The sequence below is a fragment of the Heloderma suspectum genome, chromosome 9 (genome assembly GCF_057233095.1).
Source record: "Heloderma suspectum isolate Gila_16-S chromosome 9, 16-S_ref, whole genome shotgun sequence".
In the NCBI taxonomy this organism is placed as follows: domain Eukaryota; kingdom Metazoa; phylum Chordata; class Lepidosauria; order Squamata; family Helodermatidae; genus Heloderma; species Heloderma suspectum.
In genome coordinates this window covers 6,255,287-6,270,376 of record NC_139466.1, presented here as the reverse complement: position 1 = coordinate 6,270,376, position 15,090 = coordinate 6,255,287, and the positions used below count along the sequence as shown (strand labels likewise).

Below are 15,090 nucleotides of genomic sequence, written 5' to 3'. Positions count from 1 at the left end.
GTAAGGAAGCTTTTTCCCCCTTGCTTGTTTGTATAAATACCAGAGTTGCCTGTTGTTCTGGGTTCAGTCCTGAGGGGCAATGTTGGTCACTCCTGACTGCATCACACCATGGTGTCTTAAACAATAAACATCTGCCTGAACCTAAAATATTTTGAGGTGCTGTTCTTCAAAAGGAAAAGGAGTTTTTCTCTAACACGCCCTAAGGCTGTAATTCTATGCACGCTTACTCTAGAACTTAATTCTGGGTAGACATACATAGGATTGCTCATGAATATCCTAAATAAAACTCACATATAAATCTCCATTTATATGGGGCAATATAATGTCCATTATATGCAATGAATATGAATTTGAGCATACTCCAGGAGAGAGCGGAGGACAGGAAGGCCTGGCGTGCTGTGGTCCAGGGGGTCACGAAGAGTCGGACACGACGACTGAACAACAACAAAAATGTTCATTATATGCACAGCTGTGTATACATGATTATATGCACATGGAGGGAGCAATCCTGTGCTGATTGAGGGTCATCTCTGAGCCTGGGGGCAACTGCCTATCCAGTGCAAGGTGGGAGGAGTGGTGAGGAGCAGATCTCCTTGTTCCTGCCGCCCTGCTCTCCTGGCTAGACAGCTGATTTCGGCTGTCTAGCCATGGGACCTCAGAGCGTGGGGTGGGGAGGCCAGACAACACATAGGATGTCATACCGGCACTTCCAACCTCCCCACCCCGGCCCACCCCTGGGAACACCCCGTTTCCTCCACTCTGCGCAGTTCCTCCGAGCACAGAGCGTGGGCCAACCCGCGCTGCCCACGAGGCAGCTCTCCGGGAGCCGACCCATCCTACAGCGTCTAGCCACTGACTAGCAGCCATAGGATTATGCCCTAAGATACATACCCAAGTGTGTATAAATACATAACTGATATTGTACACACAAGCCTACTTATTTTATTTATGCAAACAGTGATATTATTTTAAATAACTATAATTATATGCTAGAACTATTTCCACATCCAGATCCTTGCACGTTTGAGTCGTGCACTGCTCCTGCCCAGGCTTCTACCCGCCGCCCTTCGGCGAAGCTCCCAAGGGCGGATTCCAGGACTTCTCCCTCTCGGCCCCGCCCCCTTCCGACCGTGCCCCTCCCCCGCGTCCTTTTCACGCTTCCATCCGGGCTTCAGGGCCCCGTTCGAACGCGCTGACGTCAGCTATATAAAGGCCCTCAGCCCCTTTGTTCCTCCTCAGTGCGTCGTTGCTCTTCTGCCGGCGGGGTCGTGGTAAGCATGAGAGAGGTGGGCGCCCGTGCGGGGTGCGGGGGACGAATGTTGTTAACAGGAGGTGGCCAGGATGAAGTGCCCGCCCTTCCCCTTTCTGTTCTTTTTTTCTTCTTCTTCTTTCCCACCCCTGGTGGGTTTGGGGGGTTTTTTGCTCCTTCATTGGCCTCCCCGCGGTTTATCCCCTCAGCGTTTTTCCCTCTCATGGTTGCTGAGGCGCCATTTTAAGTCGCGGAGGAGGAGGAGGAGGAGGCGGAGGCAGGGCTTAACGGTCGGAGCGGCTGGCCGCCGCCGGCTTCCCCGCCCGAGGCCGTGAGCCTCCCACGAGGCTGAGCCGGGGGGGGGGGTTACTAGAGCCGCCATTTTGTGATCGCCTCGCGGCGCTCCTTTATTCTTCCCATTCCCGCCCCTCCTCTCGAGCGCGCGCGAGGGGTCCGCCGGAGGGAGGGGGGAGAAACAGAAACTCGAGCGCCTACGCATGCGCCATTCCCCCATCATTGGCGCGCGCGCGAGACTCCCCCGCGGCCGTCGCAAGTCGCGCATGCGCGTCCCCCGCGTGAGCCTGCGCTCAATTACTCAACGCAATTTCAAAGAGTAATTCTCCGAAATTGCTCAGTTCACAGAGCACGCGGGGTTATGCGCGTCCCCCTCTGTGAATTGAGCGTGGATTCTTATTTTGCTTATCATGGGTGTTTTTGTCGCCATTCGGGTTTTTTTTCTTCCTTGCTTTTCTTATCTCACCCGCGGGCGCCCCCCCCCCCAATCTCGCCAACCTGTTGTCTTGTGGGGGTTTTGTTTTTTCCTTCTGACCTGGTAGGGAAATTGGTGAAGGAGGTCTGAAGGGTTTGGTGTGTCGGGTCTTCGCTTTCAAACTTGCAAAGCCCACTTTCTTAATGAAGCGCCACTGCTTGGCGGTTTAAGCGTCTTCTCTTTGCCCCCCCCCCCAATCTTTTGAACTCGGTGTAGCTTGATATTTTGCAGCATGCATAGGTGGAATTGGGCTGTAGTGCAGCTGTAAATTCTAATGTACTGCAGTTGCTTTTTTCCCTCCTAAGCTATTGAATAAGCTTATACATTTTTCTCCAGGCCTTCCTAAAGTGTGCTCTCGAGGGGTGGGTATACCTTGACCATCCTGAGTAGGCTTATAGCCAGAAATTCTATGATTAGGGTAAATCCTTATAGAACAGATATAACATAGATATAGTTAGTTTAAAATGTTTGAATCCATTTGATCATATTGTGTAATGAGCAGCTGAGTAGCATTGTGACTGTATGCCTTTTCTTAAGGGCCTTTGTCCTACAAAAACTGAAGCTGAAAACTCAGTGTCGGGGGCTGGCATATCCAGCTCCCATTATGCTAACAGCCAGCTCTCTTTGGTACACTCAGTAGGAGAAGACTTCAAGTGCAGAACCTTGTTCCAAAAAAGTGCAGAACCTTTGGCCCAGATGGCCACTCCCCCTTTCCCCCAACCATCTTATTGTTTGGTGTTTTTCTGTTGTTTGTGCAGTTCCCTATTCTAAAAGGTTGAAATGCCTCCTAATAGTTACTTACTCGCAGTAAGTATTTTAAGTGAAAATATGCTGGTATCTTCGATATTTCTACCCTCAGCCAGTTTGCCCTCAGGTTCACCCCCCCACTGGAATGTGGCCCACAAACGCTTCTCTGAATGAAATTTGTCCCTTGGGCTGAAAGAGGTTATGTACCTCAGTCATAGGGGAATTGTGTTATTTCCTCAAATGTTGTTCCTGATCACATTAGTTTTGGTTAGCTCAAATGTAAAGTTTTGTTGCACTGAGACCTTTGCCTGTACATAGTGATTGAAGGGCCATTGCTGTCTCTTGATTTGGGGGCAGGGTGATGATGTGTTGGGACATTTCAGGACTTGTTCTAGATAAGTTGTACTTTATCAAGGCCTCTGTTGCACCAGAGATGATGAAGCTTTTCCTAGTTAATAGTTAAGGTGTTAGATGAGGTGTTAGGGGACAAACTTGGGTCAGGTGAGAAATAAAACCTGGATCTAGAGATCGCCATAGTTAGCATAGACCCATTGAAATCAATGGGACTTACCTTAATAACTTTAGTCCCCTATATTTCAGTGAGTCTATTCCAGGTCTGGATCCCAATCATTTCCTTCAATATCAGCATAATATTGTCTGGGCAGGTCTCTCTTTTTTTAATGCATCAAATCCCGAAGGGCATTATAAAGTTTTATATAGTATGGAAACATTCTCACTTTGTCTGGTAGTTAAAGTTTGAATGTATATTGCTCCAGATCCCAAACAGTTTCAAAATGGTTGAAGCAGATCGTCCTGGAAAACTGTTCATTGGTGGGCTGAACACTGAGACCAATGAGAAGGCTCTTGAATCTGTCTTTGGCAAATATGGTCGCATAGTGGAAGGTAAGCAGAAAGCATCGTAAAGCTCAATTCTGTGCATGTTTAGATAGAAAAAACCTACAACTCCCAGCACACCCCAGCAAACATGGGGCATGCTGGGAGTTGTGGGGCTTTTTTGTCTAAAAATGTATAGGATTGTGCCCCGGGGGGCGGGGGGATCAAGTTAAAGTACTGCTGTGATGAACCAACAGCTTTGATCTGCTGAAATGATAGAGCTTATATGTCCTCTAAGAAGTTCTGAGCAGGTTTGTGTAAAATTCGGGATATGTAATTATATGATCAAGTGGAATGACACTTTGCTCTCTCTTCAGTTCTTCTCATGAAAGACCGTGAAACCAACAAGTCAAGAGGATTTGCTTTTGTCACCTTTGAGAGCCCAGCAGATGCCAAGGATGCTGCCAGAGATATGAATGGAAAGGTAGGAACTAATGTGTTGGCTTCCTTTTATTGCAGCCAACCAAGCTAAGAGTGACTGGATAGGTGTCTGGCCCAAAGTGGCTTTTATTCAGTTAATAAGGGAAATTCATTGACAAAACTATAAATTAGTGGATGCTTGAATACTCTCCAAAGCAGTGATGTGGGTTTTATGGAAAGTTTTGAACTGGAATTTTTTCCAATTCAAATTAGTTTAATTTGCATAAGAAATTTTTCAGTTCGTATTGGAAAATGTTCTGATGGCCTAGAGCGAGGGTGGCAAGTTGTGGCCCCCCAGAAGTTTTGCCGTGCAACTCCCATCATCCTATGCTGATAGGCCGAAACATCTGGATGGCCACAAGTTGCCTGCCCTAGAGAGATCTTACTTAGCATGTTTATTTTACTTGTAGTTAGTAAATAAAACTTTAAAAAAAGTAGCTCGTGTTACATTTTTGTCCCAATACACCACAAATATTTGTGGGGGAGATTAAAGCACCCTTAATATAATTTAAATGTTATATCATGTAATTTTATTGGAATACTTGTAAAAAATAAAGAAAATAGCAGTGTACTTCCCTTGTATTGTTTAAATTTAAAGAAAAAACAAAGGTACTGAAAGCTGTTGACACACTAATTTTATTACTCTGAAAGAACTGTGCATGATTTGCTGACAACGAGTTATCTTTTTCAGCAGGCTTCAATTCTCTCCCACTAAGGTTGTAGTGCACCTTCAGTTTCACTACTGCTATTGATTAGTTCCATTTCACTGCAAGACATGTGTTCCAATGACATACACTAGTCTCTCATAGTTGCTAGGGTAATCACCTGGAAACCATTATTGACAACTTTGAAACTGGCAAGGTCAGCTAATACTGTATTTGCAATTGGCATACATTTATTTTTAACAATAAGATGGAAATGTTTCCACGAAAAAATAAAGCACTAGAAAAATCAGTGTCCCTATTAAATACCATGTGAAACATGTCAAAGCATGTTTTTCTGAAAACTTGTTCAGTGCAGTTGGAAATGCAAGGGCAAAAAAGACTTGCATGTAGTATTGTCTTATTGTAAGTTAAAACTAGGCAAGCGTGTTCAGTTATCTGTCATTATTGGAACTTAGGGATGTGGAAATGTTAAAGGACAAACAAAACAGTGCTGCAGTAATGTAGTTACAAGTATACTTGAGTTCCACCAGTATAAAATCAGTAAAATAGTTAACTTTTCAGTAAGTGGCAGGCAATTAAATATTATGCAAGTATTATGTGCCCTGTGGATGAGTTAACCAGCTGGAGCTAGGTGCAAAATACATTTAGACTTAAAGAATTCTGAGTCCAGAAACCTGTTGAGTACCAGAACTGTACGTAGTTCATAGTCCTTCCATACAGAAATCCCTTCCCCCCCACCCCTCATTCCAGCTTTCTTCATTTAACCAGTATAATTTAAAGGCAGTGGGGAGCAGAGTGAATAATTTAGTTGCTGTTTTTAAGCAATTGGGACTCTGCAATCCTCGCTAGTCTGTTTCATATCACCCAGAGATAACTAGTGCATCCCAACCTATCTTCTGCCCAGCCCTAGTATGGCCCGGTTCACAAGACATGCCAGGCTCATCATGGGTTGTTTAACCAGTTGCTGCTTTGAATATACAAAAAAAAAACCGAGGGGGGGGGACAACTCTTGCATAACTGTACTACAAACTCTGGGTTATGTGAGGGTTATTTAACCCTCGAATAACCCATGGTGGCCAGGTTCGGATGACACAGCAAACCTCCAATGAGGGGTTGCATATTCAGAATGGCACCCACGGTGAGCCTGGTGTGTTACTACCTAAGATAATCAAACATAAAAGTCATCCAACACAGGCAACATCTGTGACCAAGTTACTAGCACTAGTGTGTTTTTTACATTGCTTCATTAATTGTAAAGAGCCTTGAAAGACAGCACTCTATAAAATTCAGTGAGGCATCTTATGAATGCAGGCTGTAACAAGGGCTCGGAAATGTGAACTATCCCATGTAATTTATCTGCTGATCATCTTTAGCAACTGCTGATAATTCAAAAATACTCCAGTCTACAAGCACTTCAGCTTGTACCAGAATAGCCATTTAAATTTTAACACTTTGTAATAAAAATATAATTGCCACAAAGAGCATAGAATTAAGAATTTAAGAACTGCCCTAAAAACAAACATTTGGCACAAACGCTGAGTCAGAGTCCTTTGTTTAGTCTTTAGATGGAAAAGCCATTAAAGTTGAACAAGCTACCAAGCCATCCTTTGAAACTGGTAGGCGTGGGCCCCCACCCCCTCCACGGAGCCGAGGTCCTCCAAGAGGTCTTAGAGGTGGCAGAGGCGGAAGCGGAACACGGGGGCCTCCTTCAAGAGGGAATCATTTGGGTATGTTCTGTATTCCCACATGTAATTGGGCAGCATACATGACAGCATATAGAGTATACTTGATAGCATGCTAGGAAAATCACAGTATTATAAACAAAGAATATTGTACTCCAAAAGTAAAAATGAGGTACAGTACAAGTAGTAAACATCTGATTGGGGGGGGATTTGCTGATGTGTCAGAAAAAGATGGTTACCCTCTACTTCAGAGGGTAAAAGCTGTTCTTGAGTTCATTAGGCTCTTGCATATAGATGGCTAGCAATATTGCAGGCTCTACAAGTCAGAGTAAGTTCAAGCGGTACTCCTACTTTGTTCTTGTGTGTTTGAAATACCTTAAGTCAAGTTGAGTTTTCTTTTTCATATTGCTGTGCTTGCTGTTTTGAGTTTCAACAGTTGGCAGCAATTTGACTCTGCTTATTACCCAGTTAGTGGGTCCACTTTTTGGTGCACATTGTAGTCTGGTGTTGCTTGCCTGAATACTGGATTTTAGAGCAGAGTGTATAACTTGATGGGTTGTCTTAGAACAGTTGTGAAATCCATTACACCTAGTTTCGTTGAATTCGTCACTGTATCTAGCAGTTCATGGAAAGGACTATTGGTCCAGCAAAGAACAAATAAATGTTGAAAAGTTGCTTTCTTTCCAGTGGCGGGTGGACATTGTAAATTTTAGCAGCCCATGTTAAATTATTAATGAGTGATTCCTTTCTGTTAAATTTTACCTCTTTAGTAAGTTATTATTTTGCATTCCTATTCACTGGCTTTGATCCAGTACAGTGGAAGCTTGGTGATCTAAGGGCTTCATCACACAGAGCTTTTATCCTGCAATTGAGATGGCTCCTTCATGGAAGTTTGCAGGCTCTTTACATGATGCCGTAATCATTCAAGGCATCTCCTGCACTAAATGCCCTTTGTTCCATTTTTAAATAGATTGCAGATAATGAGCTATCAAATTACCCCCTTCTCTTCTTCACTTTCCTTCATACAAAGAGTTAAAGTGGTAAGAAGAGGAGCGAGATCAATGAAAGATAATGGAAGGCTCGGATACGGGGAGAAGAGGGGGGGAGGAAGCACATGTAAAGGGAGTCAGTGGTGATCCTGCATTTAAAACAGAAGCAGAAAGCCCCGTTTTAAATGCAGGATTTTAGGCTGGTGTAGAAATGCCCTAAGTGTTCTGTGTGCATCCTGCCTGCTACATGAGCTGCCCCTTCTCCCCCCACAGCAATGTGGCATGCTCTCAGTGAGGCAGTTCTATCTGAGGAATCCTGTTTCCACTTGATTTTCACTTGTGGATTGGTATTTATTTCTGTCATTCCAGCGGTTGAAACTGTAAAGTTATCTAGCTGACATACTCATTGCCATTGTTCTAGGTTCTTCTAGAGGCCCTCTCCCAATGAAGAGGGGTCCACCTCCACGTAGTGGGGGCCCACCACCTAAGCGACCTGCCCCTTCAGGACCTGTGCGTAGCAGTAGTGGAATGGGTGGGAGAGGTAAGGATTTTTTCAAGCACTTTAGTGCAAAACAACTCGCAAGCATAAATGGGGTAATGAAATTTCTGCGTTCCCTCGGTCTTACGATGGACAGAGTCCACAAACTTTGGATCCCTGCAGTTGGGGAGGGATTAGAGCCTGTCTCTGCGGTCTTGTTGAACTTTGTGTGTGTTCAGAAGCAGTGAAATGATGTTGCTTTCAGGAACTTTCTAGCAACACAGTTGTAAGGAAGCAAGTCCTGTTTATGTCCTCGCTTTGAGCTGGTGTAGGCATCAAAAATCTGCCAAAATGAGGTATCTATGATTCCCAGTCCTTAGCTACTGTATGACTATGGTATTCAGTGCAATCCCTTCAAGTTATAAATGACTGAGAATCTGCTAGGTTATGTGATTAGTCTTAGCACCTTTCAATGTATATCTCCCAGTAGACCACATCTCTTCCTTGCATTCCTCACTGTGTACTATGAAAAGAACTGTATGTAACACCTTTAAAATGAGTTCTTGTTATTTGGAGGAACTTTGCCCTCCATATAATGTGGGACTTGACAATTTCTCCCTCCTGATAGAGAGGCTGGATTAATCCTATACTGCCACAAAAATAGTTGGTCCGATCTGATGTATTCTCTCAGATTAACATGGAACAATGCTCTACTGGTACCTTGTTTTCAGAATATTTCATTTTGTGCTTGACTTAAGCGCCCCTGTCACGTGGCAGAGATAGTTATGGAGGACCTCCACGCAGAGAACCGCTGCCATCGCGAAGAGATGTCTACTTGTCTCCTAGAGATGATGGTTATAGTACTAAAGACAGGTAAAATCAAATCCCGTTGAATATTTTCAGATTAAGGACCTATAGTATCCTTGAGCTTCCTATTTTTGTGCTCTTCAGTAGCAAAAGTAATTTGATCTCAACTTCCATAGCTATTCAAGTCGAGACTATCCAAGTTCCAGAGACACAAGGGATTATGCTCCGCCTCCAAGAGATTACGCCTACCGGGATTATGGTCATTCCAGCTCACGTGATGAGTACCCCTCCCGAGGTTACAGGTACCTAGAGCTCAATGTTTTGTTTTCTCAAACAAATCTCTTAATATTCAACAGAACGATCTAATCAAGCCTACTGTTGAATTGGCAGTTGGCCTCTACAACTTAACAGAATCAAACAATATGACAAAGATTAATTGGACCAAATGTAATCACTAAACCTCATGGTAGTTCATGCCAGAATAACAGGTTGCTTTTATAAAAACCGCTCTAAAGCCACTAGCATATCTAGTGCACAGACATAGTTCTGTGGAAGTTAAGTAGGTATTATTTTTCATCTATTTCACCGTTTTATGTACATGGCGCTTTACAGAGAACAGGTTTGACAAATTCCTATTCCAAGGAGCTTGCAGTCTAAAAACACACACAAGAAATGAAAGGAGAGGAAAGAAATGGAGGCTGGGGTAAATACCGATATGTACTTACTCCATTGACATGTACTTAGACTAAGTTACAGTAGGGTATTGGGTCTAAGGGGTAGTTTATCCCTTATCTACACAGAAGAGAGAGACTATCCAGGAACCAGACGTAAGCTCTGAAGAAAAATACCCACTAGAGACTTGAAAATCTGTTTGACTGCCTGTACTAAATCCTAGCAGTTATTCCTCTTACAGCGATCGTGATGGCTACGGAGGGCGTGACCGGGACTACTCGGATCACCCCAGTGGAGGCTCTTACAGAGATTCATATGAGAGTTATGGTAAGTGCTCATTTTGAGGGTCTTAAGGCATTTAGTAGGCTTCACTTCTGACTTGCTAGACTGCTTCAACTTAAGTGGGGAATTAGTATGCTGGGCTTGCCCACTGCAGTGAAAAAACGTACAGTTATTTTATTTTAACAAAATGATTGAATTACAGTTCCCATAACCTAACGAAGCAAAGTTCAACAGTTCTGAGTTGCATCTATCACTGGAAAAAAATGGCTGAGTTCCTTCTGTAAAATAGCAAGCTGTTCTGGAATAACCCCAAAAAGAGCTGCCTTGAGAAAAACCAGCGTCTTCAAACAGCCTGTTTATTTCATTCACTGCCCGATACTCCCCTGCCAAATGTCCCAACATGTGAGATTATATTAAAACATCTCAGTTAATACAAAAGAGTAACAGAAGCCATTGATTCAATTCTTTTAAACTCAGATGTAAAATTGTGATATGATTTATAGTGTTGCCCTATTACCTGACCATTGAACCTGCAGGTAACTCACGTAGTGCTCCACCTGCACGAGGGCCCCCTCCATCTTATGGTGGAAGCAGTCGCTATGACGATTACGGGAGCACCCGAGATGGGTATGGTGGAAGTCGAGACAGTTACTCAAGCAGCAGAAGTGATGTCTACTCAAGTGGCCGTGATCGTGTTGGAAGACAAGACAGAGGGCTTCCCCCTTCCATGGAAAGGGGCTATCCTCCTCCACGTGATTCATACAGCAGCTCAAGCCGCGGAGCACCCAGAGGTGGCGGCCGTGGAGGGAGCCGCTCTGATAGAGGTGGAGGCCGAAGCAGATACTAAAACCTTTGAAACTATTGGACCAAATCAGTTTTTTCCTCCAACAAATGGAATGTGGAAATTCTACCTTCACTCCCAGAGGACTACTGAAACATTGTTTTTACCTTTTTTATTGTTGCTTGTTAAGTTCCCCTCCATTACTGATGTTTTTTGTGAGGAAAAAGTAAACATGTTTAAATTTCATTTCAAAATTGTTAATATTTCTCTCAAAAAGCAGATGTTAATGTATGACATTTTGAGCCTGTGTACTAGTGTTGTAACCTTTCGAAGTAAACGTTAACCCTGAAATGCCACACTTCTCACCTCTTCAATGAGACCAGCAAAACCTAAGGCTTCCCATACAACGTGCAGCCATCTAAAATGGCCATGGATTGTTCTACACATGCAAACGTGCCTTCTTTTCTAGGCAAACCATATTAGCTATTGGAGGGTGGTGGGGATGTGTGCCAAACTAAAATGTAAAGTGTCTTCTCAATGCTGAAATGCACACAATGCTCCCAAATACAAAATTTCTTCAGTCTTGTGTAAAATTCAGGATACCATTCAGTCATTAAATCAAAACAACAAATGGATAATGCTGAATGTACATAGTACCTTTCTACGTATTTCAATTGGGAATTTACAAGAGCCTCACCCCCCAAATAACATATTAACCTGTAGTGAGCACGCTACAGAGTTCTGTAAGTAAGAGGTTTGACCAGTTCCATCAAAGAAGCTGCAAAACGATACTTGCTCTTACTGTTTCAAATTTTTGCAACCCTGTAGTGTCTCATTTTTAAAGGAACATCTTTGACTCCAAAGGCAAAATGGAGAAAATAAGATAAGCAAAGAAGTCTTTCTCTCCAACTTCTGAAAGGCTTATAAACAAGTGAAACTTTCAGCATTCCACAACAGATTTAAAGCATCAAATGCCTGTGAAACAGCAAAGATGGTAAGCAAAGCAAACTAGTTTTTCAGTCTAAGTCAAACGTGAAACCAAAACTGTCGTCCTTAGTACGGTGGGACATGCTGTACATCATGGCAATGGAAGTTCTTTCTAGATTTTAAAGCAGCACCCAATGGAAAAACTGTGCTGGATAGCCTTAGGCGAAGCCTTCCAAATTCAACATAACCTTATCTTGGATGAAAGTATGTATGGCACAAAACTTTTGAAAATGACACTTAAAGCAGCTCATTGTAGACATTCCTGTAAAGGGTTGGGAGGGGTTGTTTTTTGCCCAGTGTGTTTCAATGAAGATACTTAAAAAAAAAAAAAAACAGAAAACAGGCTACCTGTACTATATTTTAAGAAATTAAAACCGTAACACAATCAGAAATTGGCTTAAATTGCCAAAATCTATACCAGCTTGGGGAATGTCAAACAAGCCATTATTACATCCTGATGTTTAGTTGGATGCCTGGCTTTTCTTCCTTATACTGTAGTCTTGTGTGGGGAGTTCTGATACAAATGGCAGAACCTGTGGCAAGTTGTCATGACCCAGGTGCAGCCGGGAAGTTCAAAAGATGCTCTTGAAATGTAGTAAGACTTGAAGACCTCCAACTAAAGTTCTACTATAATCCTCAAAACATATTTGCCAGTCAAGTTATGGATTTACCATGAAAAGCGCCATTGGAAAGGAAATAAGAATCCATAAGCCATGCGACTTGTCACTAAGCCATTCCAGTTCATTCCAATCCAGTGAACCTTCCACCTCTCAAACTAAAGAGTTAGATCTTGAAGCTGATTAATCGGCAAACCCAGGTGTATTTGGTGTGTTTCTGGGGATGGTCATGGGCTTGGGCACTTTGTGCTAGCGTAATTTTCATACCTACTTTAATTGTTGCAGGCTGACCACTGCTTTTAAGATGAAGTAACCTGGGACACGGTACGTGTGTGCATTGGTAGTGGACAACATGGATGTTGGCTGCAAAAGTAAAACAGGTAAGCCCTAAATTGGTGCTGTTCTAAGAACACTGCAAACTGCTTAGATTAATCTTTTGCAAGAGAAGTTGAAATTGGATGAACACATAATGCACAACTTAAAATTGCTGGCACTACCTAAGCTCTTGGAGTATTAAAGTTTCAGGGGACAACATTTGGATAAGCTGAAAACCACCCCAGTTTGAAGACTTACCTTCTGCATATCCCCACTGTGAGCAAAAGGGGATAAATATCTGGATTTTTTTAAGGCCAAGAGCAATAAATACCTTTAAATGCCCAGTATGTTTGAAGTGCAAAGCTCCATTCTAGCAAAACAAGAAAATAGAACATATTCCAGTTAATTTTGGAAACTTATATGCAAGTGCTGTTCATAAGAGCACAAGCTAAAGGGAGTCTTCGGTAGAAATAGCGACTGGGTTCAATATCACATATGATGATTTGGGGGTCTTTTATTTATTCCCACTGAGGTTATGGCTGATCTAGCTACTTTAAATGAGTGTTGGTTCTGACTTTTGAATGTCATTGTTAAAATGCTTCCTAAATTTTGATTAGAAATGTGTGTGGTGTTGCAAGGAGAGTTAAACTTGTTCTCTGAATTCACCAGTGCAGCTGACAGTTGCACTGATACCCGCGTACCCTTAATGGTAGCAAGTGGAAGGCTGTTATCTTAAATCTCTGCTGAAAGCTGCTGAAAATATTAAGGCCAGCTGTTTTTCAGAAGTGCTGTTCAGTACTCTAGGAGGTAGTGAGTGGAGTAACTTAATGGGGGGGCTGTAAGTAGCCAAGCTGCACCTAAATAAAGATCCTAAATATGGGTTTCTTTATCCTGTGCAATACGACATTACAGAAATAGCATTGTGTCAAGTCTATCCTTTTAAGGCTGGAATGCCCACTTCTGACTGTAAGATCACACTTCCAGAAATCATTCAAGGGCTGGAGTTGTATAGCATACTACTGAAATATTCCAGTAAACGGTATTCTGCAGCCTGCCATTTTTTTGAGTTTGTATCAACATCAAAACAAATCCACTCCTGATTTAATGTCCCTGAACAGGTCATAGCTTTCTAATTTCCTGCTTTTGACACGCTTTGCTAATATTATTCTCTTATATTTTAGGTGCAAGGTTAATTGTGGCTGACATTTGAAGAGTGGATGTGTGTAGCGAATGCAGCGGCTGAGCAGACTTAAAATATGGCTGTAATGTTTAATGAAGACATTTTGGAGGAAAGTCGGATCTTAAATGCCATTGTCAGTCTTGGCTATGGGCCCTGCATGTCCCCAAGACGAGTCCTAAATATCACGGCAGTTGGATGGAAATTATGTCTGTCTTACAAATGTCATTCTTATGATCCTGCAGATGTGTAGCATAGGCTGTAGCATGTAACTTGCTATTTACTAGCAACAAAGAATCCACATTTGGGTCTCTCTGAATTAGACATGCAGAAGTGATATGAGATAGTTACCCCCAACTCGAGGTACTTAATGAAACCATGACAACCATGGTCTGGACCACATAGCTTCGGGAGGAGAGTTTTAAAAGTGGCTGATCAAGGTTCTGGACTTGAAAGCTCACATAATAAACCAGTAGAGGTTTTCCAGAGCATTTCCAGTAGTCTCAGTTAAATCTTCACATTCAGAGTGGCATTGGCCAGGGTTTAAAATGGGTTTTGATTTGATTTTTAAGTCAGGAATATATCAGGAAGCTACAATTTCATGGCAGTCTCATGAAATAAAGTAGACTGAATAAAGTTCAGTTCGAATAAAATTTTGTAAGTTTGAGAAAGTTCTTGCATGGGCTTAAGAAATTAGTTTGAAAATACTAGTAAACATTTTTAAACTGAATCTTTTAACAAACTAGGTGGGGGGTCATCCACGCTCCAATGAGTTCTGCGAGAAGTGAGCTAGCTGCAAACAAACAGTAGCTTTCAAATTCAAAAGGGGAAGAATGTGTATTTCAACCAGAAAAAACTCCCAATCCCCAAATGGTAGCAGATTCTTACAACTGAAAGGCCCAAGAAGCCAAGATGGTTGTATTCTATCCATTGTCTAAATAAAGTGTTAAATTCTCAGTCTCATTTCCTTATTTTGAAGTTGTATGTCCTTAAATGAGGATTCTAGTTTCAAAATAAACTACAGTAACCTTAGATTCCTGCATTGAGCAGGGTGTTGGACTCAATGGTCTTATAGGCCCCTTCCAACCCTACTATTCTATGATTCTACAGTGCAATGGCGGCCAAACTCCAGGTGATAAATCCTCAAGTACTTCCAAATGTAGGTACGTTTGCTGTTGAGCTAGTATCATTGCTCTTAAGCTTTCTGTATCTTTCCATCCTATCTTAACTTGGGGATGGACTGGGTGGTCTTATAGGCCCCTTCCAACCCTGCTATTATATGAACTTCAGATTTGAACACCTTACAAATGTTGAATGCCCTTTCTGCCACGTGGGAAATTCCTAAACAAGGGTCTTTCCCTTGGCTCGCATATATTTTCATATTCTTCTTTGGCAAGACAATAACACCTGCAAATAAGAATTTCAGTGGTAGCTTGCTGAATCTGTAAGAGCTTCCTAGCCAAACCTTCACTGGGCATGCAGGCTCAGGTGAAAGGTCTTGTGTAGTCCTCGCTACAGGTGTGTACAGGATGGATGAAGGAACTGCGGGAGGCACATTG

The 15,090-nt window shown here is 42.6% G+C and overlaps 1 protein-coding gene and 1 non-coding gene across 6 annotated transcripts; both read left to right on the top strand.

Annotated features, from left to right (window-relative positions):
* Nucleotides 1-1,237: 1,237 nt before the first annotated feature.
* On the top strand, nucleotides 1,238-14,488 carry RBMX (RNA binding motif protein X-linked). 5 transcript variants are annotated; one of them, XM_084813663.1, is made up of 11 exons: nucleotides 1,238-1,271; nucleotides 3,542-3,668; nucleotides 3,977-4,083; nucleotides 6,303-6,471; nucleotides 7,837-7,956; nucleotides 8,652-8,766; nucleotides 8,877-9,002; nucleotides 9,614-9,699; nucleotides 10,191-11,429; nucleotides 12,325-12,419; nucleotides 13,536-14,488. In XM_084813663.1, the coding sequence occupies exons 2-9, from the start codon at nucleotides 3,560-3,562 to the stop codon at nucleotides 10,499-10,501; spliced, it is 1,143 nt and encodes a 380-aa protein (XP_084669789.1). In that variant the 5' UTR covers nucleotides 1,238-1,271; nucleotides 3,542-3,559; the 3' UTR covers nucleotides 10,502-11,429; nucleotides 12,325-12,419; nucleotides 13,536-14,488. The 5 variants fall into 5 exon arrangements, with proteins under 5 accessions (XP_084669789.1, XP_084669787.1, XP_084669786.1 ...); XM_084813661.1 differs by having other exon boundaries at nucleotides 9,599-9,699; XM_084813660.1 differs by having other exon boundaries at nucleotides 1,238-1,286.
* On the top strand, nucleotides 3,839-3,910 carry LOC146338387 (small nucleolar RNA SNORD61). The gene has a single exon (XR_014784903.1). It is a non-coding gene; the product is annotated as a small nucleolar RNA SNORD61 (small nucleolar RNA).
* Nucleotides 14,489-15,090: the final 602 nt, after the last annotated feature.